Genomic DNA, 26,976 nt, shown 5'->3' on the forward strand with positions numbered 1-26,976 from the left:
GACATGAGTTTGAGTGAACTCTGGGAGTTGGTGATGGACAGGGAGGCCTGGCGTGCTGTGATTCATGGGGTCGCGAAGAGTCGGACACGACTGAGCGACTGAACTGAACTGAACTGAATCTTTTAATATTCTGACTACCTAGTTTTTGATGCAAAAGTTCCTAAATATCCTGGCTCCTCCCTTATCTCTTCTTAACTGTCCCTCAGAGCGATATGAGAGGTTGCCTCCTGGGCTTAAGTCTCCTTAAGTATGTTCCTCCAGGAAAACTCGGTTCTCAATTTTTAGGTCATACATTTTTCCACAGTACACAGTTTATAAATTAAGCTCCCCAGATTTCTATTGTCTCTCTGAAACTCTAGGGGTGAGAGGGACAGTGACCTTCAGATTTCTTATTTCTTATTGCTACTCGCCCCTACACCCCCTCACTCTCTATGTCCCTCTTCTGAAGGCCAGCTGGAGAAATGAAGGTGGTCCCTTTAAGGGCGCCCTCGGGGTCCGGCCCCGGGGAGCCCCAGGCCCGGAGCAGGGGCGGGGCTCCGGGGACCCGGGCTTCCCACGCAGCAGGGGACGCCGCTGCGTCATGGCGCTCACAGCCAATCAGGATGAGGCCTGCCTGGACGCATTACTAGGGCGACGGGCCCGACGCCTCCTGCTTCGGGATGAATTAGCGGCGGGTTCTGCACCCAGGTTGTGACCCCCACGGATTCTGCACCTCACCCACGGGCTCTCCACTGCGTCGCGCGTAGTCCTCTGCTGGCCACAGGTGAGAAGCTGGAACCGTCAGGTGGGGGTTCCGGCGCCGGGAAAATGGCGGCGGCGGTCGGGGGATCCCCGGTTGGCGGACGGGGAGCAGTCCCGTGGGCTCTTCCCTGGACCGCGGGCCTCCCTGGGGTGCGGCCCCCTGTAACGGTCACTTGACGGGGAATTGGGGTCCGGAAGCGGGCGCTGCCACCGGCGCAGGTGAGAGGAGGCGTGAGGAAGCGATTCCCGGAGACTAGCGGAGGCGTCTGGAGCCGCGGAGCCGCTCGGCCGGCTCGGTGGGCCGCTTTGCTCGGTGTTTACAGAAAGAGCACCAACACGTCCCTGCTACAGACCTGGGCGGGTCCAGGAGCTGCACCGCTGCGAACACAGTCCAGCCTTTCACTGTTAAATCGGATGTGCAAAAGATCCCAAGTGGCCGCCACGTGCGAGGCTTAGATGTGAACTGGAGAAGGCAGGGGCTGGAACTGGTATATCTGTATCCTCTAGGCGCCTACTTGTAGGTGACAGAGGGGCATTGCCACGAAAGGAAGGGTAGCCCCCAACGAGGGGCTGATGTCAAGTCCGATCGTTAAGGCGAGTGTCTAAGCTCCTGCTTCTCCATTGAAAGAGAAGAAGTAAAAAGTTTGGGCGCTTGGGTGTTGGGGAGACATTCTTTCTCCTTGTAGTTTCTGGGTTCGGGTGGGTTCCCCGGGGGCATTGACCCTGCCTTCGAAGTTCTTTAGCTCTATTCCATGTGCACGTGGCTACATATGCAATTGAGGATTTGTTGCCAAAATCTTGGCTCTTTGTGCACCAAAGCCAAACAGAAATAGACAGAGTTATGGAAGAGAAAGAAAGAGTGGCTTTATTACTTTGCCAGGAGGCAAAGCAGGAGCTCAGTAGGCTAGTGGGAGAGGTTATGTAGTCAGACAGCAGTATGTGATAAGGATCAAGGCAGTAACAGTCTTGTATTTACTACTTCTGAGAAGTTGCAAAACGGCCGGGGTTGCTAACAAGATGAGGGTGTGTACAGGGTCTCAGCAGGTCAATCTCCTAATCTTGATGAGCCTCTTTGTTCCCTTTAATCTTTGCCTCAGGTGGTTACCCTTGCTGTTCCTCCTGCCCTTTGGAACTCAGAGAAGGTCATGGGAGGATGGAATCTTGCCTAGGAGGAATGGGGAACAAAAGAGGTCTCCTTGCCCAGGAGCCGGACAGGGCCCTGCTCAATATCAAACTGACATTCAGTTTAAGCTCAGGAATGTAAAAGATAGACGTATCTGTGAAGGTTTTACAGAACCAAAATTTTGTCCATTCATGTCAGTCCCTTATTTGAGCAAAGACTTGTCATGATATATGAGGAAGCACAAATCAATCATTGAAGAAGGTTTTAAGTTTTTATTAAACTCTTCAAAAGAATACTTTGCCAGATGACTTTTATAACATAATTTGAAGATTCATTGCTTTGATGTATTTTTCTGGTTTCTGTTTATAGAAAAAAGGTAACATTGGTTCTTTCATTGAGCCTTGGTGGAACTGCCCTGCCAAGTCCTTGGGATATAAAGATTAATTGCTGATCCTGAGTGAGACAAAGAAGTTTGATTCACTAATGCAGGTGAAAAGGACTCAAGTATAGTTGGGGTGGCTACAGAGAGCTGCAGGAATGCATACCAGGTAACACTGCTTCTGCTGTGGTCCTGTGCAAGAAAGAAAGGGAGCTGATGGGAAGGTAAAGGGGGAAAGAGCTTTAGGCAAAGGAGGAGGCAGGGCCAAGTTAGGTTGGGTTAGTTATTTAAAAAAAAAACTGTCTTGATGAAAGTCCTTTTTGCAAAACTGCTGTATCTTTTGAGAGTAAAAGAAAAAGATTCATTTAAATTTTTTCCCCATTTTAAAAAAAGTTCCTGTTGTTCATTGCATGAAATGTATTTTCACGTGACAGAAAAGCAGGTTAAGTGATTTTTGTTTTCTATAGCAGTCTTGATTTGGTGGAGTACCTTGTTCTGTTATTGAGAGAGAGCACAGTGGCACTTTCCATTTGTTATCTTTGGAGTGCCTGCTGTGAATCAGGCACTGTGAAAATGAGGTGTCTTCCTTGTTCTAATTTGAGCAAATGATGGTCCATTTCTTCCCACCAGGTGCTTAGTCAGGCTGTTGCTGTTGCTGAGGACCAAGGGTAAACAATGGGGAAAAACCCAAAAGAGGCTTTCTTCCACACTGCATCTGTGGATATTTGGTGTTGGGTGGGAGTTAGGTACAGTTTCTAGTTCCTACTCTGCCACTGAAAATATCTTAGGGAAATCATTGTTTCCTTATTACCTTATCTTTGACATGGACAAAGCGTTTCTCCTCCAAGCAATCTCACTGTTGTTGAGGAGAAAAAAAAAGTATAGATAAAAGGACTTAAAAAAGTTAAAAGCACTGTGATGACAGCTGACATTATAAACACTGTTCCAGGAGCCTTATATGGGCTCATTCACCCAGCAACATTGTGAAGTGAGTACTTTATCATCTTTGTTTTACAGATGAGGAAACTGAGACACATTGAACTTTTAAGTTATTTTCCCCAAATTGCACTACTAGTGTCATGTTGCCAAGCTGTGTTCTTAGCCACTGGGCATTCTATCTTCTGTAACATGCAGATGTTAATGTGTTAAGGGGATATATGTGAACAGGCTTTCAATGAAGTAATTTTGTGTGTGGTCTTTTAGTTGTATAAATAATGACCATGATTCATTCCATCGGCATTCAGTAGTGATTTATAGGAGAAGGCAATGGCACCCTACTCCAGTACTCTTGCCTGGAAAATCCCATGGACAGAGGAGCCTGGTAGGCTGCAGTCCATGGGGTCGTGAAGAGTCAATAGTACCTCCAACCAACAAAATTCATCTGCATGTCTAAAGACCAGAGTAATTTGCACTGCAGTCAGTTATCCACACGGAGAAGGCAATGGCACCCCACTACAGTACTCTTGCCTGGAAAATCCCATGGACAGAGGAGCCTGGTAGTCTGCAGTCCATGGGGTTGCTAAGAGTCAGACACGACTGCGACTTCACTTTCACTTTTCACTTTCACACATTGGAGAAGGAAATGGCAGCCCACTCCAGTGTTCTTGCCTGGAGAATCCCAGGGACAGGGGAGCCTGGTGGGCTGCCCTGTATGGGGTCGCACAGAGTTGGACACGACTGAAGCGACTTAGCAGCAGCAGCAGTGATTTATATGGTGATGACTATTGTCACTTTGGTTAAGTGATAATAGTCATCCCACCTTTGATGTCCATTATTTTTAAAAGTATTTTAAAACAGGATTGTTACTGATTTCTAAGAGGAAGTACAAATCAATAATTGACCAAGGTTTTAGTTTTTATTAAACTCTTCAAAAGAATACTTTGCCAGATGACTTCTACAACATAATTCGTGTTAGGTGTTAAGATTCATTGCTTCTATGTATTTTTCTAGTCTCTGTTTATTAAAAAAGGTAACATGAGTAAAAGTGGCTGGGAGCCTTGATGGAACTGCCCTGCCAAGCCCTTGGAATAAAAAGAGTAATTGCTGATCCTCAGTGAGGCAAAGAAGTTTGATTCACTAATGCAGGTGGTAAGGACTGGAGTATAGTTGTGGTGGGTACAGAGAGCTGCAGAAACGCATACCAGGTAACAGTTGCTTCTGCGGTGGTCCTGTGCAAGAAAGAAAGGGAGCTGATGGCAAGGTAAAGGGGGAAAGAGCTGTAGGCAAAGGAGGAGGCAGTGCCAAATTGGGTTGAGAGGGCATGAGTGCCCAGTAGTCAGTCCAGAGTTTTGCAAAAGTTGGTGAGAAAGGAGTCAGGAAAGGTCAGGGCCAGATTTTGAATTCTCAGTTGAGAGAATGATTTTATCCTGTGGGCAGTGGGACTTATAGAAGGATGAGTAACATGACCAACTTTATGCTCTGTAAAGGGAACTTTGGTGATGGCAGGGTAAGGTTCCATACTCCAGACCAGAGATGGTGAGGGAGTGAGGCAGGGCATTAACTGTGATAGCAAAGTTCAGAGTCCACCACGCACAGTTTGAAGGCAGAATGGAAGATGGCTGGGTGTGAAGAACAGTGGGGTGGGGAGGGGAGCACCTGCTGAGTGAGTGAAGGTAAGACTAAGGTGTTATATTTGGGGTGTTTTGGTAACCATATGGTTAGAGATCAGAAATACTGTTAAAAATTTTAGGGGAAAGGATGGAGCAAGGAGTTCTTTGTTACTGGGTTTTGGGAAACCTGTAAACCCTCTGAGGTGCTGGGTTACATAAAGTATAACAGAACCAGGTTTAAAAGAAGCCTCTAGGCTTCTGATTTCTGAGACTACAGAACTTTTAATTATAGCCTTGAAGACAGTAGGGTCTAGTGTAAAGTGACCCATTGAAGGAAAGCCATTCAAAGGGAATGGGAAGAAGGTATGGTTGAAGTAAAACATTAGAATAACAAGTGTTAGAGGGTGTTCCCCCCGCTTTGTTAACATTATGTTTTAATATATTTGTACAGAAGTCATATTACAAATGTAGTCACAAATGAATTCTCTAGTTGTAAAACTGACCGCTGCTCAAACTTCCATAATACTGCTGCTGCTGCTGCTGCTAAGTCGCTTCAGTCGTGTCCAACTCTGTGCGACCCCATAGACGGCAGCCCACCAGGCTCCCCCGTCCCTGGGATTCTCCAAGCAAGAACAATGGAGTGGGTTGCCATTTCCTTCTCCAATTGTGAAAGTGAAAAGTGAAAGTGAGGTCGCTCAATCATTTCCGACTGAGTGACCCCACAGACTGCAGCCTACCAGGCTTCTCCATCCATGGGATTTTCTAGGCAAGAGTACTGGAGTGGCTTGTCTTATCACCAGCAACGTAATATGAATGCATTTGAAATCAACCACTTAAAAAAAAAAATTAAAAAGAAAAATGAAATCAACCACATGGTGAAATGTAAACCTGGCAAAGATGCAGGAATTCATGAATTCAGACAAGGGCAAGAACTGTTCAAACCATAAGTAGAAATCAAAGGATACTGAGTAGAATAGGCATAGATTTCTTTAAAAAGACTTAAGGCAATGAGTGTAACAATGATTGATAAATTTGACTTCAGACTTTTTAAAATTGAGAATTTTTCTCCATCTAAAGATAACATTGGAGAAGGCAATGGCAAGCCAATCCAGTACTCTTGCCTAGAAAATCCCATGGATGGAGGAGCCTGGTGGGCTGCAGTCCGTGGGGTCGCTAAGGGTCGGACACAACTGAGCGACTTCACTTTCACTTCTCACTTTCACACATTGGAGAAGGAAATGGCAACCCAATCCAGTGTTCTTGCCTGGAGAATCCCAGGGAAGGGGGAGCCTGGTGGGCTTCCGTCTATGGGGTCGCACAGAGTCGGACACGACTGAAGTGACTTAGCAGCAGCAGCAGTAGCAGCAAAGATAACATTAACAGAATGAAGGGCAAAATACAGATTGGAAGAAGAAAATGGCAAGTCATCTGGCAGATATATGTATATTATGTAAACTTAGTAAGAAAAAGAGAGTTTTATTTAAAAATGTGCAAAAGTTTTGAATAGGCACTCCAGTATTCTTGCCTGGAGAATCCCATGGACGGAGAAGCCTGGTAGGCTACAGTTCACGGGGTCGCAAAGAGTCGGACACGACTGAGCGATGTAATGGAACGGACGGAAAAGAGAATCTCTGTATGGCCAGTATGCATATAGAGAAGTATTCAACATCAGTCAATGGAGAAATGCAAATTAATACAATAAAGAAAAAACAACAGTGAGATACTACTGTCTGCCTTCTGGAATGGCTAAAATGAGATTGTCAGTGCATTTCTTGACAAGGATGTGGAGCCATAGGATCTCTTAAATGTTTTGGTAGGAATGTAAAATGATACAGTCGTCATGGAAAACTGGCTGTATCTAATCCTACCCATGACCCATCATTTTCATTCTTAAGTATATAGCCAAGGGAAATATATGTATATTCTACCCCTCCCGCCAAAAGTAAAAGCACCTTTATTCATGATAACCAAAAATTAGATGAAACCCAACTGGACATTGGCAGTAGAATGGATGAATAAGTTGTGGTTTATTTATATAATGAAAAATTAAAGAAGCAATAAAAGAGAAAGAACTACTGCTGATGTACACATCAACATCGATGGATCTCATGGACTTAATGAGCCAGATAACTCGTTGAATACTATGTGATTCCATTCAAATGAAGTTCAAAAACAGGGAACAACTGTTTCCAGGTCAGAATAGTGGTTCCTTGAAGGGGTGGTGTTGGTAATGACTAGAAGGGTCATGAGGGAACCTTCTGGGATGTTGGAAATGTTCTGTATCCTGAGATGGCATGGGTGTATGTATATGAAAATTCAAGTCACATACCTAAGATTTGTACAATTTGTCTTATACTTTAATTTAAAAGAGAGGTGCTAGTGAGAATTTGGCAGTGTTAGACCAGTTAATTTTTGATGAGGAAAACCAGCAGGAATGACAATGAGAAAGGTGCTTTAAAGGAATATAAAAGGAGTAGGAGAGGCTCCAGGGAAATGATGACATCTAGATTTTTTTGTTTGTTTCACAAAATGTCTTTTATATAATTGTCTGGTAAAAGGCAAATGTGAAATTAAGGCTGTTATATCATGCTGTTTTACAGTTTGGTCTCAAAGTTACGTTCCAAACTCTGTACCAATTGATTAGTTCCTTGTCCTAAGAATTAGTGCATAGTTTCAAGTGTAACCTGTTGCTGCTGCTGCTGCTAAGTCGCTTCAGTCGTGTCCGACTCTGTGCGACCCCATAGACAGCAGCCCACCAGGCTCCGCCGTCCCTGGGACTCTCCAGGCAAGAACACTGGAGCGGGTTGCCATTTCCTTCTCCAACAAGTGTAACCTAGGTTTTGGTAAATATAAGATATGTTATGGGAAATAAATTGATGTGTATTTTGTTTAATTTTGAGGGGAAAAATTCTAATCAAATCTCTTTTTCATCAATATGAAATGTGGTCCCTGTTTAAGAGAAGTCACCGTGTGGCTTTTCCACATCCCTGCTGATTGCTCTTGGAGAATGAGCCCTGACTTGTGATTCCTTTGGCTGCAGGGTCTTGAATGTAGTGATGGAGCTAACAGAATCCTTTGGTGAGTTACCTGTAGCAGTGAGGTAAAGCTCAAAAAAGGCCTTTGTGAGCTACCATCAGATTTGACAGTGTTTATCATACCTCTCCCTGGTGTGGTAGTGGTTTAGTCACTAAGTCGTGTTCGGCCTTTGCGACCCCATGGAGTGTAGCCTTCCAGGCTCCTCTGTTCATGGGATTCTCCAGACAAGAATACTGGAGTGGATTGCCATTTCCTTCTCCAGGTGATCTTCTCAACCCAGGGGTCAAACCAGGATCTCCTGCATTGCCGACTGAGCTACACCTCTCCCTAGGTCTCTCTGACAGTGAGAGCAAGGGGTGGGTGGATCCTGCTGTGATGACCTGGGAGGCAGAAGTCTGAGGGGCAGCCACCAGTGAGAGCCGACTGGAAATGGTTAACCACATTATCAGCTATAACTCTGCTACAGTTGAGGTTTCTGCACACGTGCAATGCTCACTTCCTCCCGGGAAGGAGATTACTATTCTAGGGATGATGAGGAGCACTTATGCTATCCTTAGTTTTCTATCTCAATTAGAGATTGCCTTCTTTTTATGTTTGTAAGTGAAAGTTAACCCCCTCCGGAGACCTTGTGGAGCAGGGAGATAGCTTATTTCTGTGGTGAGCTAGTGTCTGCTGGCGTCACAAAGCAAATGATGGATAAGAGACAGGAATAAATATGCCATGAGGGAAGATATGTGAGTGGTGGCAGCCATTCTTAGGCTCTATGTGGCCAGTAATGTGGACTGAAAGGTTTTTTTTTTTTTTTAACTCTGACAGTGACTCTTTCCACACACGAATATTAGGTATCTTGGGGACGACATCTTTGTCTGGGTTCTTATTATTTCTGCCTTCCTTTTCAAATACGAATACTTTTATTAGATTTAATTTTTAAATTAGGTAGCCTTTAAATACTAATTTGCCTTTTGAGGGTTATGGAGAAGAATGATGGTAATCAGGAGTGGCTTGAATATCAAAATGTTTATTTGTTTAATCTGAACATTTTTGAACCCTTACTGTGAGCTTGGTGATGGAGACAGAATTGAGTAGGTACAGTTTCTGCCACCTCCAGGAGACTCTGCTCCTGGCCTCTTCTAGCCTCTGGTGGCTACCTGCATTCCTTGGCTGGTGGCCACATCACTCATTCCTTGTCTCTGTGGTCACTGCCTTCTCCTGTTCTGTCTGTGGTCAGATCTCCTGCCTCTTTTTTGAAAGAATATATGTGAATGTATTTAGGGCCCACCATTAGAAAAGACTCTGACGCTGGGAGGGATTGGGGGCAGGAGGAGAAAGGGACGACAGAATGAGATGGCTGGATGGCATCACCGACTCGATGGACATGAGTTTGAGTGAACTCCAGGAGTCGGTGATGGACAGGGAGGCCTGGCATGCTGCGATTCATGGGGTCGCAAAGAGTCGGACACGACTGAGCGACTGAACTGAACTGAACTGATGATAGTCCAGCTTCCCAGGTGGCGCTAGTGGTAAAGAACTTGCCTGTCAGTGCAGGAGATGAGACAAGCGTTCAGTTTCCATCCCTGGGTTGGGAAGATCCCCCAGAGGACAGCGTGGCAACCCGCTCCAGTATTCATGCCTAGAGAATTTCTAAGGAGCCTGGCAGGCTACAGTCCATGGGGTTGCAAAGAGTCAGACATAACTGGAGCGACTTACAGGCATGATATTCCAGGATAATCCCTCCATCTTAAGAGATTTAATCATATCTACAATGTTTTTTTTTTCCCCCTTTTCTGCTTAGGTAATGTTTACAGGTTCAAAGGATTGATACCTTACATGGGTATCTTTTGAGAGGGTCATTATATAGCCAAGGTATTTGTTAATCTATGTATTGCAGGTGAAGAGATTAATTACTTAAAGTCACAAAGTTAGAATTAACTTCTCTCTCTTTATATATATGTTTCCCGTCTGTGTACCACCTTTTGGAAGAAAGTAATATTCTGTGTTTATGTGGATTTGTTATACAGTCAAGTTTAGGGATTCTTTTTTTTTCTAAAAGACTTGTTATTTTGAGATAATTGTAGAATTACATGCAATTTTTAAGAAATAATACAAAAAATCCCCCATGTGCCCTTTATGCAGTTTTTCCCAGTGTACAATATTACAGCCAGAATACTGACATTGATACAGCCAAGATACTGAACAGCTTCCCCACATGGATTCCTTATATGGTCCTTTGATAACTTCACATCCCCTTCTCTGACCTCTGGGTATCACTAATGTGTTCTCAATTTCTATAATTCTGTCACTGCAAGAATGTTACTTAAATGGAATTATATAGTGGGTAACCTTTGGAGATTTATCTTTTTTTCACTTAGCATGATTCCCTGGACATTCATCCAAGTTGTTTTATGTATCAGTAGTTTATTCTTTTTTCTTGCTTAGTATTTCTTTATAGTCTTCAGTATTTTTTGGTATTGCGTGTGCATGTTCAGTTGTGTCTATCTTTTTGTGACCCTGTACACTGTAACCCTGATGTGAAGAATTGACTCATTGGAAAAGATCCTGATACTGGGAAAGACTGAAGGCGGGAGGGGGAGGGGAAGGCAGAGGATGAGAATGTTGAATGGCATCACCGACTCAATGGATATGAGTTTGAGTAAGCTCTAGGAGTTGGTGATAGACAAGGAAGCCTGGCATGCTGCAGTCCTTGGGGTTGCAAAGAGTCACATGACTGAGCAACCGAACTAAACTGAGACTGTAGCCCACCAGGCTCCTCTGTCCAGGGAATTTTCCTCCAGGGGATCTTCTGGACCCGGGGATGGAATCCATGTCTCCTGTGTTGCCAGGCAGATTCTTTACCATAGAGCTACCTGGTAATGTAGCCACTGAAGTACATCTTGGTTTTTTCTAGTTTTTGGCTGTTTTCACTAAAGCTGCAGTGAACATTCATGTACAGATTTTATGTGAACATAAATTTTTATTTCATTGGAATAAATGCCCAGGAATGCAGTTACTACACCATATGGTAGTTGTATGGGTACATTGAACTCTTTTAATTCTCTTCCGTCCTGATGCTAATACCAAACTGTCTTAATTATCGTTGCTTTGTGTTAAGTTTTGAAAACGGGAAGTGTCTCCTACTTACTTTTTCAAAATTGTGTTGTTTTTTCTGGGTCCCTTGTAAGGCCTTACAAATTTTAGAATCAGCTTGTTGGTTTCAACAAAGACGTTAGCTGTGGATCTTTTTGTCAGTAATTTTTAATACTATTTTCATTGAGTTGTACAGCCATTACCACAATTCATTTTAGAACATTTTCTTCACGTCAGTAAGAAACCCTGTATCCATTAACAGGGACACCTCATCTTTTTTCATCCTCCTCTACCTTTGACATAGGCCAGTACTCATCTACTTTCTGCCTATCCTAGGCATTTCCTTTAAGTAGAACTACACAATGTATGGCCTTTTCTGGTTTCCTTCACTTAGCATAATGTTTTAAAGGTTCATCCCTGTTGTAGCATGTAACAATACTTAATTCCTTTTTATGTTCGAGTAATACTCCATTGTGGAGAAGGAAATGGCAACCCACTCCAGTGTTCTTGCCTGGAGAATCCCAGGGAAGGGGGAGCCTGGTGGCCTTCCGCCTATGGGGTCACACAGAGTTGGACACGACTGAAGTGACTTAGCAGACGTAGCAGTAGCAGAATACTCCATTGTATGGATACACCACTTTTTATTTATCCATTCATCAGTTGATGGACATTCATGTACAAGTTTTTGCATAATTTTTTTGCGTAAGTATGCTGTAATTTTTTTGGGGGGGTATATACCAAGCTGAAACTCCAATACTTTGGCCACCTCATGCGACAAGTTGACTCACTGGAAAAGACTCTGATGCTGGGAAAGGTTGGGGGCGGGAGGAGAAGGGGACAACGGAGAATGAGATGGCTGGATGGCATCACCGACTCTGTGGACATGAGTTTGAGTGTACTCCGGGAGTTGGTGATGGACAGGGAGGCCTGGCGTGCTGTGATTCATGGGGTCGCGGAGAGTCGGACACGACTGAGCGACTGAACTGAACTGAACTGAACTGATACCTAGAAGTTGAATTTCTGGGTCATAGGGTAGCTTATGTGTTTAATCTTTGCAAGACTTTTCCAGCCTCTCCCATTTTACAATCTCCTTGCAGTGTGTGGGGGTTTCCATATTTCTCCATCCTCCTCCAACACTTGCTATTATCTTTTTGATTATAACCATTCTAGAGAAGTTGTAATAAAGCATTCTCTTGTAATAAGACATCTCTTAAAGAATTTAAAAAATCTTTATTACAATAAAATACAATATTTTACAATACAATACAATATAATACAATTATATTATTACAATTTATTTTATTGTAATAAAATATTATGTTTCATAATAATTCACTCCTAAATTCTAAAAACAAGGTCATACATAAGAGTATAATAATGATACTAAACAATATAATACTATTGTTTAATATACAGTCTATATCTATGTTTCCTCAGTTGTCCTTTATAGATGTTTATTTCTGTATTAAGAATCCAGTCAAAGAAGCGTTTTCATGTCTGCTTAGCTTCAATCTAGAGTAGTTGTTAGAAAACATTCTCTTGGATGTGAGGTGATCTCTCATTGCAGTTTTGACTTCAGTTTTGACTTGCATTTCCCTGATGACAAATAATGTCAGACATCTTTTCATGTGGTTATTAGGCATTTGTATGTTTTCTTTGGGGAAATATCTATTCAGATCCTTTGCCCATTCTTTCCTCTTTTATTTTTCAAATTATGAAAATATAACACATTTGCAAGAGACTTGGAAAATACAGAGCAAATTTACATATAGTTCTACTATATATTACAATTTCTTTTAAGTAGATAAATTAAGATTTTTAGTTGGAGTTTCAATATCAAGCTCAAAAATTAATAGAATGACTATACATAGAAGTAGAAGGATATAGTAGACCTGAAAAGCACTATGAACCAATTCAACATAATTAAGATTTATACAGCTTTACCTGTTTTTAATTGGGTTATTTGCCTTTTTACTACTGAGTTATACAAGTTCTTCAAATATTCCAGTTAGAAGCCCCTTATCCTATGTATGATTTGTGGAAGTTTTCTCCTATTCTCTAGGTTGTCTTTTCTGTTGAAATGCAGTTTGCAGTTGATTTTCTTTCTTTTTTTAAGTTTATTTTTAGTTGAAGGATAATTGCTTTACAGTATTGTGTTGGTTTCTACCAAACATCAACATGAATCAGCCTTTTCTGGTATGTTTATCTTGTATCTGCAGCCTTACTGAATTCACACTTTAGGAGGTTCTAGGATGTTTTGGGGCAGATCTTTGGGATTGTGTATGTAAACCATCATGTCATCTGCAGATTGGGACAGGTTTATTTCTTCTTTCTGTATGGCTTTTATTTCCTTTTCTTGCCTTCTTGCATTGAGTAGAATTTCCAGTACTGTGTTGTATGAGAGTGGTGAGAGTGGACTTCCTTGTTCTCAGTCATAGAGGCAATGAGTGGAGTGTTCATTTTTTCATTTATCATTATGTATAGTGATGTTTGCTGTTTTTTTAAAATAGATGCTCATTATCTAGTTGAGGAGGTTCCCTGTAGTCCCTTATTTTTATGAGAGCTTTTCTCTTGAACAGGATTTATTTATTATTATTATTATAGCTGTTACCAAGTTTTCTGGTCTCTTTTTTTAATTTTATATTGGGGTATAATTGATTAACAGTGTTGTGATAGTTTCAGGTGTATAGCAAAATGATTCAGTTATACATGTGTGTATTCTTTTTCAAATTCTTTCCTATTTAGGTTGTTACATAATATTCAGCAGAGTTTCTTGTGCTATATGGTAGGTCCTTGCTGGTTATTCATTTTGTTAGTTTATTAAAAAATTTTTTTTTCCTTTGTACAGCCCAACTCACTAAATTTTTATTTTAAATGAATTGGTGTTTATGGTATGTATGGTGTCACAGACAGTGACCATACAACAGTTTATATTGTTGGGAACAGGTACAGTTGAAAAATGGCTGACTTGCTACCTTTATATTACATAGGAGTAGGTCAGTTAGGAAGTTAAAATAATAGTCAACAGAATGCTAATTTTTTTTTTAACTTTTTATTTTGTATTGGAGTAGTCAGACTTTATTTTTGGGGGCTCCAAAACCACTGCAGATGGTGATTGCAGCCATGAAATTAAAAGACGCTTACTCCTTGAAAGGAAAGTTATGACCAACCTAGATAGCATATTAAAAAGCAGAGACATTACTTTGCCAAAAAAGGTCCATCTAGTCAAGGCTATGGTTTTCCCAGTGGTCATGTATGGATGTGGAAGTTGGACTGTGAAGAAAGCTGAGCGCCGAAGAATTGATACTTTTGAACTGTGGTGTTGGAGAAGACTCTTGAGAGTCCCTTGGACTACAAGGAGATCCAACCAGTCCATCCTGAAGGAGACCAGTCCTGGGTGTTCATTGGAAGGACTGATGCTGAGGCTGAAACTCCAATACTTTGGCCACCTCATGTGACGAGTTGACTCACTGGAAAAGACTCTGATGCTGGGAGGGATTGGGGGCAGGAGGAGAAGGGGACGACAGAAGATGAGATGGCTGGATGGCATCACCGACTCGATGGACATGAGTTTGGGAGTTGGTGATGGACAAGGAGGCCTGGTGTGCTGCGATTCATGGGGTTGCAAAGAGTTGGACATGGCTGAGTGACTGAACTGAACTGACCTGATAGCTGATTAGCAAACAATGTTGTGATAATTTCAGGTGAAGAGTGAAGGAACTTAGCCATATACATGTGTCCATTTTCCCCCAGACTCCCCTCCCATCCAGGCTGCCACATAACACTGAGCAGAATTCCATGTGCTCTAAGTAGGTCCTTGTTGGTTGTCCATTTTAAATATAGCAGTGTGTACATGTCAGTCCCAAACCCCTTAACTATCCTTTACACCCAAAACAGGATTGATTTTTATCAGGTGATTTTTTTTCTGTGTAGACTTGTATGATCGTGTAAATGTGTGTTTTTTCAGTTTGTTAGTATGTGGATTACATTGATTCTTGAATATTGAACTAAGGATTTTTGTGATTATATTCATGTATTGGTCTATAGTTTTTTGTTTTTTTGTTTTTGGTAATGTCTTTTCCTGGTTTTTGAGGGTTTTGTTTTTTTTTTTTTTTTTGAGAGCTTTCCTTGTAGCTCAGTTGGTGAAGAATCTGCCTGCAGTACTGGAGATCCAGGTTCGATCCCTGGGTTGGGACGGTCCCCTAGAAATGGCAACCGACTCCAGTATCCTTGCCTGGAAAATCTCATGGACACAAGAACCTGCCGGGCTGCAGTCCATGGGGTCGCAAAGAGTTGGGCACGACTGAGTGACTAACACTAACACACTACACTCCTGGTTTTTGCATCAGGGAGATACTAGATTTGTAAAGTGATCTTGTGTTTTCCAAAGAGATTGTGTTAATTCTTGAAACATTTGGTAGAATTCGCTAATGAAACGATTGGGCCAGGAGATTTCTTTTTTGGGAGGTTTTTAATTATGAGTTTAATTTCCTTAATAGTTATAGGGCTGTTCAGATTGTTTCATTTTGAGTGAGTTGTGTGCTTTCGAGGAATTGGTCCATTGACACACAGAGCAGGGCTCCTCACTGCTGCTGGGCAGAGGTGGGAGTTTCAGCTCCTCTCTAGGCCTTTACTGATAGACTCCACCTTCTTGCTGTTCCCCACACGGCCTAAACTCACACCACTGGGAGGGGATGGCCTTCTTACGACTGGAGATAGAGAAAGTCCTGACCCTCTACTAGGCTGTCTCATACCATTCTGGTGGAGATGAGAAAGGGAGTCTCATTACTGTCATAGGAGTAGAAGTACAAGCTCTCCAGGTGTTCTTCGTAGATGCCGTGTGGCAGGGGACAGGGGTCCTTAGCAAGGGAAGGAAGTTCTGCCTTTGGTATCATCCCCACAGGTGAAGGTGCGACGTAAGGGAGCGGGTAAGGGGGTAGCCTCCTGTAATGTTGAGGCTCCTTACTTGGCTTACCTTGTCACAGGGTAAGGGTGAGCTACAGTTTATTCTATGGTTTTTGGCTGCAGTGCAGTGGTTATTGTCCACAAGTTTTCTGTTTTGCTCTGCTGCTTTTTTCTTGGTTCTCTGAAAGGGCAGGGACTTTATTTGTCTGCCTCCATTGGCATTTCTGGATTATTGGCTGCTTCAGCTCTGTGTCCCTGTGGTATTTGAGGCAAAAGGAAAACCCAGAGAATTCACCACCATGTTGTTCCACAGATCCCAAGGTCCCTCCCAAACTAAAGTGCCTTCTCTCCACCTTCAGTCTTCTTTTGTTGGTTTCACATATAATGTCTTGAATATTCATCAGAAGGACTGATGTTGAAGCTGAAGCTCCAATAATTTGGCCACCTGATGAGAAGAACTAACTCATTAGAAAAGACCCTGATGCTGGGAAAGATTAAAGGCAGGAGGAGAAGGGCATGACAGAGGATAAGTTGGTTGGATGGCATCACCGACTCGATGGACATGAGTTTGAGCAAGCTCCGGGAGTTGGTGATAGACAGGAAAACTTGGCGTGCTGCAGTCCATAGGGTTGCAAAGAGTCGGACACGACTGAGTGACTGAACCAACAACGTCCAAGGCTTTTGTTTGCTCTTAGCTGGAGCAGTAGGAGCAGTACATCTACTGGATTTTATGGAGCAGTAGTTGCACTGGGCGGAGAAGGCAATGGCAACCCACTCCAGTACTCTTGCTTGGAAAATCCCATGGATGGAGGAGCCTGGTAGGCTGCAGTCCATGGGGTCATGAAGAGTTGGACATAACTGAGCGACTTCACTTTCACTTTTCACTTTTATGCATTGGAGAAGGAAATGGCAACCCACTCCAGTGTTCTTGCCTGGAGAATCCCAGGGACGGGGGAGCCTGGTGGGCTGCCGTCAATGGGGTCGCACAGAGTCGGACACGACTGAAGTGACTTAGCAGCAGCAGCAGTTGCACTGGGCGGAGAAGGCAATGGCAAGCCACTCCAGTACTCTTGCCTAGAAAATCCCATGGATGGAGGAGCCTGGTAGGCTGCAGTCCATGGGGTCGCTAAGGGTCGGACATGACTGAGTGACTTCACTTTTCACTTTCACACATTGGAGAAGGAAATGGCAACCTACTTCCGTGTTCTTGCCTGGAGAATCCCAGGGACGGGGGAGCCTGGTGGGCTTCTGTCTAAGGGGTCACACAGAGTGGGACACAACTGAAGTGACTTAGCAGCAGCAGCAGCAGCAGTTGGACTGGGATTAATTTTTTTTTTTAATGGAAGAAAACATAGGGTAGAAATTAAGATACATAATTGGCTAGTTAGACACTTAAGTTAGTTTTGGGTCAGTTACTTTGAAGTGACAGTTTAACTATGTCTTCTATTCCCTTAGAGAGTGATTCTGTTTGTCATTGTTCAATAAAACCAAACCCAATGAGTTTTAGATTTCTTTTAAAGAAGTTTGAAAATCCAATGATTTATTTCTGCATTTATATATTATAAATGCATCGTAATTCTACATTTCTGGCTTAGCGTGTGATAGAAAAAATTTACTGTAGTGAAAGATTAGTTTTATAGAGGAACTAACTCAGTTTTTCTAATAGAGATCTTGAAGCTGTGGATTCTTAAAGAAGAAAAAGGCATTGTGCATGGTGGTTAAGAACTACATAAGGAAAATTTGTGGAAGTCTTTGAAATGTACTAAACAGATTATGGGGTATCTTGGAAACTGGGTGGTCTAAAACACGTTTCCTGGAGATTTGATCTATGGAATCTGCAGATTTTATTCTTTTTTGACTGACTTTATAACTTTGCAAGTTGTGGATAACTGCTGCTGCTGCTAAGTCACTTCAGTCGTGTCCGACTCTGTGCTACCCCATAGACGACAGCCCACCAGGCTCCCCCGTCCCTGGGATTTTCCAGGCAGGAACACCGGAGTGGGTTGCTATTTCCTTCTCCAACGCATGAAAATGAAAAGTGAAAGTGAAGTCGCTCAGTCGTGTCCGACCCTCAGCGACCCCATGGACTGCAGCCTTCCAGGCTCCTCTGTCCATGGGATTTTCCAGGCAAGAGTACTGTAGTGGGGTGCCATTGCCTTCTCCGTGTGGATAACTGACAGCAGTGCAAATTACTCTTGTCTTTAGACATGCGGATGAATTTTGTTGGTTGGAGGTACTATTGATTTCTTTTCCTCTTCTGTGGGAGAAGCCGGTTTTAGATCTATTAAGCAAATACATTTCACCATTTCCAGTTACCTGTGTGTCTGTGTTCTTTGGATTCACTTTTGAACAAGATGAAGCATGTTATTTATTCCATAATTAATTAATGAGTTAAGTAAAATCGTAGGTGTTCATTTTATATTTGTATGGGAGACAGAGTGTTATCTTTTTGTTTGTTTGAATTATCCTTTTAACAACTTGAACTCTGATGTGCTTGAATCCCACTGTAACACTTACTGTCATTGTGATTTGGAGCAGGGAGTTTTATCTTTTAACCTAAGTCTGTCTACCCACTATAAAAAGGGGTCACAGTTGATGAAAGTGAAAGAGGAGAGTGAAAAAGTTGGCTTAAAGCTCAACATTCAGAAAACAAAGATCATGGCATCTGGTCCCATCACTTCATGGCAAATAGATGGGGAAACAGTGGAAACAGTGTCAGACTTTATTTTTTGGGGCTCCAAAAATCACTGCAGATGGTGATTGCAGCCATGAAATTAAAAGACGCTTATTCCTTGGAAGGAAAGTTATGACCAACCTAGACAGCAAAGCAGAGACATTGCCAACAAAGGTCCGTCTAGTCAAGGCTATGGTTTTTCCAGTGGTCATGTATGGATGTGAGAGTTGGACTGTGAAGAAAGCTGAGCGCCGAAGAATTGATGCTTTTGAACTGTGGTGTTGGAGAAGACTCTTGAGAGTCCCTTGGACTGCAAGGAGGTCCAACCAGTCCATCCTAAAGGAGCTCAATCCTGGGTGTTCACTGGAAGGACTGATGCTAAAACAAACTCCAGTACTTTGGCCACCTCATGCAAAAAGTTGACTCATTGGAAAAGACCCTGATGCTGGGAGGGATTAGGGGCAGGAGGATAAGGGCATGACAGAGGATGAGATGGCTGGATGGCATCACCGACTTGATGGACATGAGTTTGAGTGAACTCCGGGAGTTGGTGATGGACAGGGACGCCTGGCATGCTGAGATTTACGGGGTCGCAAATAGTCGGACATGACTGAGCGACTGGTGCTATTTTCCTGTTGATGTTTTTGTGAGGACTGAAAGAAATGTTGTAAGGAACACCCATCTCACTGCACCTCATACGTCTTAAGAACTTTGCTTTTTACTGTTATAAGACTGGGCAACCATTTTACCTTCCTGAGACCTAATCTATTTTTTTTAAAAAAAGAACTTTTTTACTTAGTTGTTTGGCCATAAGTTTTACTAGTCATAATTGCAAAGAACGGAAGTCGCAGTAGTTGCTTTTGCAAGGAAGAACATTTTAAACATGCAAGTCACCTTGCTCCTCTGAGAAAGAGAAAAGTAGAGTTGGATCAGGTGAGCCATTCATTAGAACTGCAGCCTGGTAATTCGATCAGTAAACATTGATTGAGGAGACCCTGCTGTGCTGGCCTTACCAGATTGATAGGAATATTCTTTTTGCCATAAAACAATTTGGAGAGTGGATCAGGATAGATGAAAGACTTGGAGCTCAACACCCTGATGGATGTGGGCATGCTCACCAGTGAGTAGAACTGGAAAGGGCTGAGTTTTGTTAAACAGGGAGGGCCATTTGGAATTGTAAGGGCAATTTGGGGGCGAGTGGGAAGGTGGGACAATTGAAGAAGAGGGAGGAGCTGGAAAAATGGCTCCAGGATAACTGTTACTTAAATTGACCATTCCCTCTGACCTTCAATATTGACCAGTGTTTTTACCTAAAGGATTTTTGGGCTTTGGGGGGTTTAGGTAGATGGGAGCAGGATTCAGTTGGTGAACTGGTCGAGCTAAAAGAGGGGGTCCTTAGGCTGAGAGAATTTAAGTCCCTCAGAAATTAGCGCTGTGGCCTTCTGGGAAAGACGTATAATTGGAGCAAGACAGGGGATAGTTCAAGGCAAGGGTACCCCCAGCTACTCTTAGGTTAGGATAGTAAGAATAATTCCAGCTGCATTACCAGGTGAGTATGGGGAGGAAGAAGACTTTCCTCTGCCTTCATAATCTTTCTGACTGGTCTAAGAATTAAATTGACACGAGACAGATTAATGGGAAAAATCAATCCTAACTTTGTAAATACAGGAATCCCACGTACATGAGAAGGTCAGAAACTTCACATCCATGGGATGTTCAAAGACAGAAAGATAAAATGAGGTATGTATGTCATTTCTGAGCTAAAGGACTTTCAAAGTACATGCGTGTATGCTAAGTCACTTCAGTCGTGTCCGACTCTTTGTGACCCTATGGACGATAGCCTGCCAGGCTCCTCTGTCCATGGGGATTCTCCAGGCAAGAATACTGGAGTGGGTTGCCATACCGGTCTCCTGGGGATCTTTCTGTCTCAGGGATCGAACTTATGTCTCTTACTTCTACCTGCACTAGCAGGCAAGTTCTTTACCACTAGCGCTACCTGGGAAGCCCAGGACTTGAAAGAGAGGAAGGTTATTCACAGAACAGAAGAAGAGCAGGTGTTGGGTAATTAGATGATTGTCCTGTCTTACAGATGGGGCCACTTAGATAGTTAATTTCTGATAGTCACTCTTTTTCTGACAGAAATCCCCAATTTAGATTCTTCTCACGTGGTCGAGGGATAGGCAGTAGTAATAGGTGAACAGTGTCGGATTTGTGATCTCCCAAGGTTTAGCTTCGGGACCAGAAACCAGGCTTGACCACTCAGGGCTCTTGTGTGGCAGAAGTTTTATTACAATGAAAGGGGACAGAAAAAGCTTCTGACATAGACATCAGAAGGGAGTGGAGAGTGCCCCACTCGCTAGTCTTTAGCAACGGAATTACATACTTTTTAATTAGTTATTACAATAAATCAAAAGAATGTCTCAAGGTTGTAAAAATTTTGTCAGACCCACTTCCACAATTTACATTTTAGGATAACAGGATTAGAACTTAACAATAGGAAGATCCTACCAGACCCACTCCCATAATATATGTTCTAAGATATCAGGATTAGTCAGAAGGTTTTCAGGAAGGAGAAACTGCCCTCAAGCAGGATATATTATTGTTATATAATCCCTGCTGCTGCTGCATCACTTTAGTCGTATCCGACTCTGTGTGACCCCATAGACGGAAGCCCACCAGGCTCCCCCGTCCCTGGGATTCTCCAGGCAAGAACACCGGAGTGGGTTGCCATTTCCTTCTCCAATGTGTGAAAGTGAAAAGTGAAAGTGAAGTCATTCAGTCGTGTCCGACCCTTAGCGACCCCACGGACTGCAGCCTACCAGGCTCCTCCATCCATGGGATTTTCTCGGCAAGAGTACTGGAGTGGCTTGCCATTGCCTTCTCCGATATAATCCCTAGTATAGAGTTTGTTTTTTTTTCCCCTCTACATTCCTTAGTCTTAGTCACATAGAACAGTTTTTTCCTTTAAGTCCTTTAAACTGATGATTACACAACAAACAAGCAGTTTGAACTCTATACTAGGGATTATATAGAGTTTAAACTGAGTTGTTTGTTGTGTAATCATCAGTTTAAAGGACTTAAGGAAAAAACTGTTCTATGTGACTAAGACTAAGGAATGTAGAAGGAAAAAAAAAAGTTTGTCCTTTCCTCTTCCTTGAGAATTCCAGATCCCTATTTCCTCCTTGAGAACCCCAGGCTCCTCTCTCCTTGGGGACCCCTGAACTTCTTATAAACCTGCCTAGGAATTGACTCTCTCAGTAATAGCTCTTGGACCTCCAGAATCTAGATTGATTTCAGCTCAAAATAGTCTTCTCGCAAGAGGGACACATCTTGGGGACGCACATTCTGAACCTTTCTGTGAACAAGGAGTTGACATTGACAAATAACCATAGTTATAATTGGCTTATTCACTGGTTCTGACTTAACAAAATTAAGTACTACTAGAAACGAAAGCAAGAGTCTGCCCAAACATATTTTAAAGTTTTATGCATAGTAAAACAGTCCCTGTAATTTCTCTTTAGGCTTGGGGCCCCAAAGTGGGAAGAGTGTCGTGTCTGCTTGCTTTCTTGCAGAAGGTCTTAAGGTTCCTCTTGCCATCACTGGAACCTGAATACCCCAAGTGTTGGGTGTGGGGAGGGGAGGTGCCGCCTACCCCGTTCCTTCTGGACGTTGAGATCTGAGCTCAGATTTTGCCTTCACTGTCCAAATTCTGGCTAAGGGTGTTGCAGTGAGGGGAAAGCTTCAAGGACCCGGCTGGTTTTAGCACTCCAGCTTTGGGCTTCCCAGGTGGTGCTAGTGGTGAAGAACCTGATGCAGGTTTGATCTCTAGGTTGGGAAGATCCCCTGCAGGAGGGCACTGCAACTCGCTCCAGTATTCTTGCCTGGAGAATCCCATGGACAGAGGAGCCTGGTGGGCCACAGTCCCTGGGGTTGCGAAGAGTCAGGCAGAACTGAGGAGACTTTGCACTCACCCACTCCATGTCTTCTGTCTCCGGAGCCTGAGGGCATGGGAGCACCTATTGGGCTCTCACTGCTCTCTGGCGTTTCTAACCTAAGCACAGTCCTGCAGGCTTCCTGAGTTAATAAGCCTGTTCATCAATCTAGTCAGCACTTGAATGTCTCAGTTCCGTGGCCCCTTAGCCCTTTTATACCAGGAACCATATGACTACCAGTGTGCTGGCCCAAATTCCACTTTCCCATTCTTCTCCCACTTGTCACCTTCACTGGCTGAAAGGGTTGGGACTTTCTTCTGTTAGCAACAAAAGGACAAGATGATGTGTAAGTTGTAGGGAAGAGTAAATTGTGATGCTTCAAAACGGTGGGCAATTAACACAGTTTCTGGTTATTGAATGTGCTTTTTAAAAGCTGGCAGTAAAAGCTCTGAAGGTCTGTGTAATGGTTTCCATGCTTGAAATGGTCATCCTGCTTCATGTATCTTTACAGGAAGCGTTCCTAAATTGATCATAGTTGTCCTGTTTATGTTGTGTTGTTGAAATGTTCTGTGGTTGTTCCATAAACTTTTCTTTGAAAAGTAAATATTTCTGTTAGAGAGATGTAATATAGGTTTCCTGTTGATAGAAAATAAAATGGTCCTTTTCTATCAAAGAACAAAACCCAGCATTTCTGTTTGGCATTTAATCATGTGATTCTTTTTGAATCTTTATGTTAAAAATGAGGTATACCCTTTTGTTTAGAGTTCAAAATATTAAACCAAATATGTCCTAGAATTCAGCCCTTACATTTTCTGCTATGTCTGGTAGCTTGCTTTTTTTTTTAACTTAGATGGTTATGTAACACCATTAGCTGATATCCTCCTTAGAGCAGTGGTGGCTTTTTTGTGTGTATGTTGTGGGTGGGGGCAGATTTTATCTCCGTGGAAAACTCTGACAACTGATTCTGGCTGTGATCGCCCCAATCACTGGGCTCACATTCTCCTTCTGTCTAGGGTCCATTTGAAATCCCTGGTCATTGCCACCAGTCTCAACTTGGCTGACACTAAATTCATTCTCGATCTCCTCTTTGTCTGCCTGGATATGCCTGTTTCTGTCTGTTTAGTCATCCGGGCTTGAATCAATTTGACACCCCCTCCTTTTTCCCCCCTAGTGTTTTGTCTTTTGTTAATGCTTCTGATTTTTTTCCTTCCTTATTTTTATGCTTGTATTATTTTTATAGCCTACTACTTGGTTTCTAGAATAATAGCTTCCATTTATTGTGTATGTGAGATAATAAAGAATATATCTGTTCTTTGTCCCGGGTTCCAGACACAGACCTTCAAAAACCCTTGGAATTTCCTGAGTAATAGGAGTTTCTTTTGTTCATAAGTCCCCTTTAAACATACCTGAGTTTATGCTAATAAAGTGACCCAGGGTGGGCCCACACAAAGTTCTAAGGGAGGGGCTGGTCATACCAGAAAGATTTTGCTCTTTTTTTTATTTTTTGTGAGGTTGTCATTTTTATTTAATCTATAACCTGAAGCTGATAATTGGTTTTTGTTTTGTTTCTCTTAAAGATTATACTCCATTTATAGTTCCTGTAAAATATTGGCTGTATTCCTTGCGTTGTGCAGTGTATCCTCGTAGCTTATTTTGTATGTAATAGTTTGTGTCTCTTAATCACCTACCCCTACGTTGTCCCTTTGCTCTCCCCAATGGTAACCACTAGTTTGTTCTCTGTGTTTATTTCTTTTTTATTATATTCACTAGTTCTTTTTACTTTTAGATTCCGCATATAAGGAATATCATCCAGTATTTGTCTTTTTCTGACTTATTTCACTTACCTTCCAGTCGATCCATGTTGCTGCAGGTGGCAAAATTTCTTATTTTTTTCATGGCTGAGTATTCCATAATCCATTCATCTGTTGATGGACACTTAGGTTGCTTCATATCCTGGCAGTTGTAAATAATGCTGCTGTGAACATTGAGGTGCATGTATCTTTTTGAGTTAGTGATTTTTTTTTTTTTTCTTCACTTATAGATCCAGGCATGGAATTGCTGCTCAGTACAGTTCAGTCACTCAGTTGTATCTGACTCTTTGCAACCCCATGGACTGCAAACCTCCTTGTCAATCACCAACTCCTGGAGTTTACTCAAACTCAGGTCCATCGAGTTGGTGATGCCATCCAACCATCTCATCCTTTGTCGTCCCCTTCTCCTCCCGCCTTCAATCTTTCCCAGCATCAGGGTGTTTTCCAACAAGTCAGTTCTTTGCACCAGGTGGCCAAATTATTGGAGTTTCAGTTTCAGCATCAGTCCTTCCAATGAATATTCAGGACTGATTTCCTTTAGGATGGACTGGTTGGATCTCCTTGCTGTCCAAGGGACCAAAGAGTCTTCTCCAACACCACAGTTCAAAAGCATCAATTCTTCAGTGCTCAGCTTTCTTTATAGTCCAACTCTCACATCCATACATGACTACTGGAAAAACCATTGTTTTGACTAGATGGACCTTTGACTAGATGGATCATCTGCAGTGATTTTGGAGCCCAAGAAAACAGCCTGTCACAGTTTCCATTGTTTCCCTATCTATTTGCCATTGAGTAATGGGACCAGATGCCATGATCTTAGGTTTTTGAATGTTTAATTTTAAGCCAATCTTTTCACTCTCCTGTTTCATTTTCATCAAGAAGCTCTTTAGTTCTTCTTCACTTTCTGCTTTAAGCGTGGTGTCATCTGCATATCTGAGGTTATTGATATTTCTCCCGGCAGTCTTGATTCCAGCTTGTGCTTCATCCAGCCCAGCATTTCTCATGATGTACTCTGCATATAAGTTAAATAAGCAGGGTGACAATATACAGCCTTGACGTACTCCTTTTCCTATTTGGGACCAGTCTGTTGTTCCATGTCCACTTCTAACCATTGCTTCCTGACCTGCATACAGATTTCTCAAGAGGCAGGTCAGTGGTCTGGTATTCCCATCTCTTTCAGAATTTTCCACAGTTTATTGTGATCCACACAGTCAAAGGCTTTGGCATAGTCAATAAAGCAGAAGTAGATGTTTTTCTGGAACTCTCTTGCTTTTTGGATGATCCAATGAATGTTGGCAATTTGATCTCTGGTGTCCTCTGCCTTTTCTAAATCCATTTTGAACATCTGGAAGTTCACAGTTCACGTATTGCTGAAGTCTGGCTTGGAGAATTTTGAGCATGACTTTGCTAGTGTGTGAGATGAGTGCAATTGTGCAGTCGTTTGAGCATTCTTTGGCATTGTCTTTCTTTGGGATTGGAATGAAAGCTGACCTTTTCCAGTCCTGTGGCCACTGCTGAGTTTTCCAAAGTTGCTGGCATATTGAGTGCAGCACTTTCACAGCATCATCTTTCAGGATTTGAAATAGCTCAACTGGAATTCCATCTCCTCTACTAGCTTTGTTCGTAGTGATGCTTCCTAAGGCCCACTTGACTTCACATTCCAGGATGTGTGATTCTAGGTGAGTGTTTACACCATTGTGATTATCTGGGTCGAGACGATCTTTTTTGTACAGTTCTGTGTATTCTTGCCATCTCTTTTTAATATTTTCTGCTTCTGTTAGGTCCATACCATTTCTGTCCTTTATTGAGCCTATCTTTGCATGAAATGTTCCCTTGGTGTCTCTAATTTTCTTGAAGAGATCTCTAGTCCTTCCCATTCTATTGTTTTCCTCTATTTCTTTGCATTCATCACTGAGGAAGGCTTTCTTATTTCTCCTGGCTGTTCTTTGGAACTCTGCGTTCAAATGGGTCTATCTTTCCTTTTCTCCTTTGCCTTTCACTTCTTTTCACAGCTATTTGTAAGGCCTTCTCAGACAACCATTTTGCCTTTTTGCATTTCTTTTTCTTGGGGATGGTCTTGATCACTGCCTTCTGTACAATGTCACAAACCTCCATCCATAGTTCTTCAGGTACTCTATCAGATCTAATCCCTTGAATCTGTTTGTCAATTCCACTGTATAATCATAAGGGATTTGATTAAGGTCATACCTGAATGGTCTAGTGGTTTTCCCTACTTTCTTCAATTTAAGTCTGAATTTGGCGATAAGGAGTTCATGATCTGAGCCAGTCAGCTCCTGGCCTTTTTTGTTGACTGTATAGAGCTTCTTCATGTTTGACTGCAGATAATGTACTCCATGCCTGGATCTGTAAGTGAAGAAAAAAAGAAATCACTAACTCAAAGGATACATGCACCTCAATGTTCAGCAGCATTATTTACAACTGCCAGGATATGGAAGCAACCTAAGTGTCCATCAACAGATGAATGGATTATGGAATACTCAGCCATGAAAAAAATAAGAAATTTTGCCACCTGCAGCAACATGGATCGACTGGACAGTAAATGAAATAAGTCAGAAAAAGACAAATACTGGATGATATTCCTTATATGCGGAATCTAAAAGTAAAAAGAACTAGTATTGTCACCCTGCTTATTTAACTTATATGCAGAGTACATCATGAGAAATGCTGGGCTGGATGAAGCACAAGCTGAAATCAAGATTGCTGGAAGAAATGTCAATAACC

General features: G+C 42.4%; 1 protein-coding gene across 7 annotated transcripts in view; it reads left to right on the forward strand.

The window, feature by feature from the left end:
• Nucleotides 1-609: 609 nt before the first annotated feature.
• LCLAT1 (lysocardiolipin acyltransferase 1) overlaps nucleotides 610-26,976 on the forward strand; it is a 185,545-nt gene continuing 159,178 nt past the window's right edge. For 5 of the 7 annotated variants that reach the window (XM_055401118.2, XM_088841269.1, XM_088841272.1 and 2 more), the window contains exon 1: nucleotides 610-763. Coding sequence is in view for 1 of the 7 variants with exons in the window: in XM_088841270.1 (XP_088697396.1) it covers nucleotides 2,402-2,412 (11 nt within the window). In the remaining 6 variants the exon portion in view is untranslated. Of the gene's footprint in view, nucleotides 764-811; nucleotides 2,413-7,517; nucleotides 7,871-26,976 lie in introns of those variants that run through there. The other 2 variants (XM_088841270.1, XM_088841271.1) reach the window with 2 other exon arrangements.

This window comes from Moschus berezovskii, chromosome 11 (assembly GCF_049115385.1).
Source record: "Moschus berezovskii isolate FMDL1 chromosome 11, NW_MosBer_1.0, whole genome shotgun sequence".
NCBI classification, from domain to species: domain Eukaryota; kingdom Metazoa; phylum Chordata; class Mammalia; order Artiodactyla; family Moschidae; genus Moschus; species Moschus berezovskii.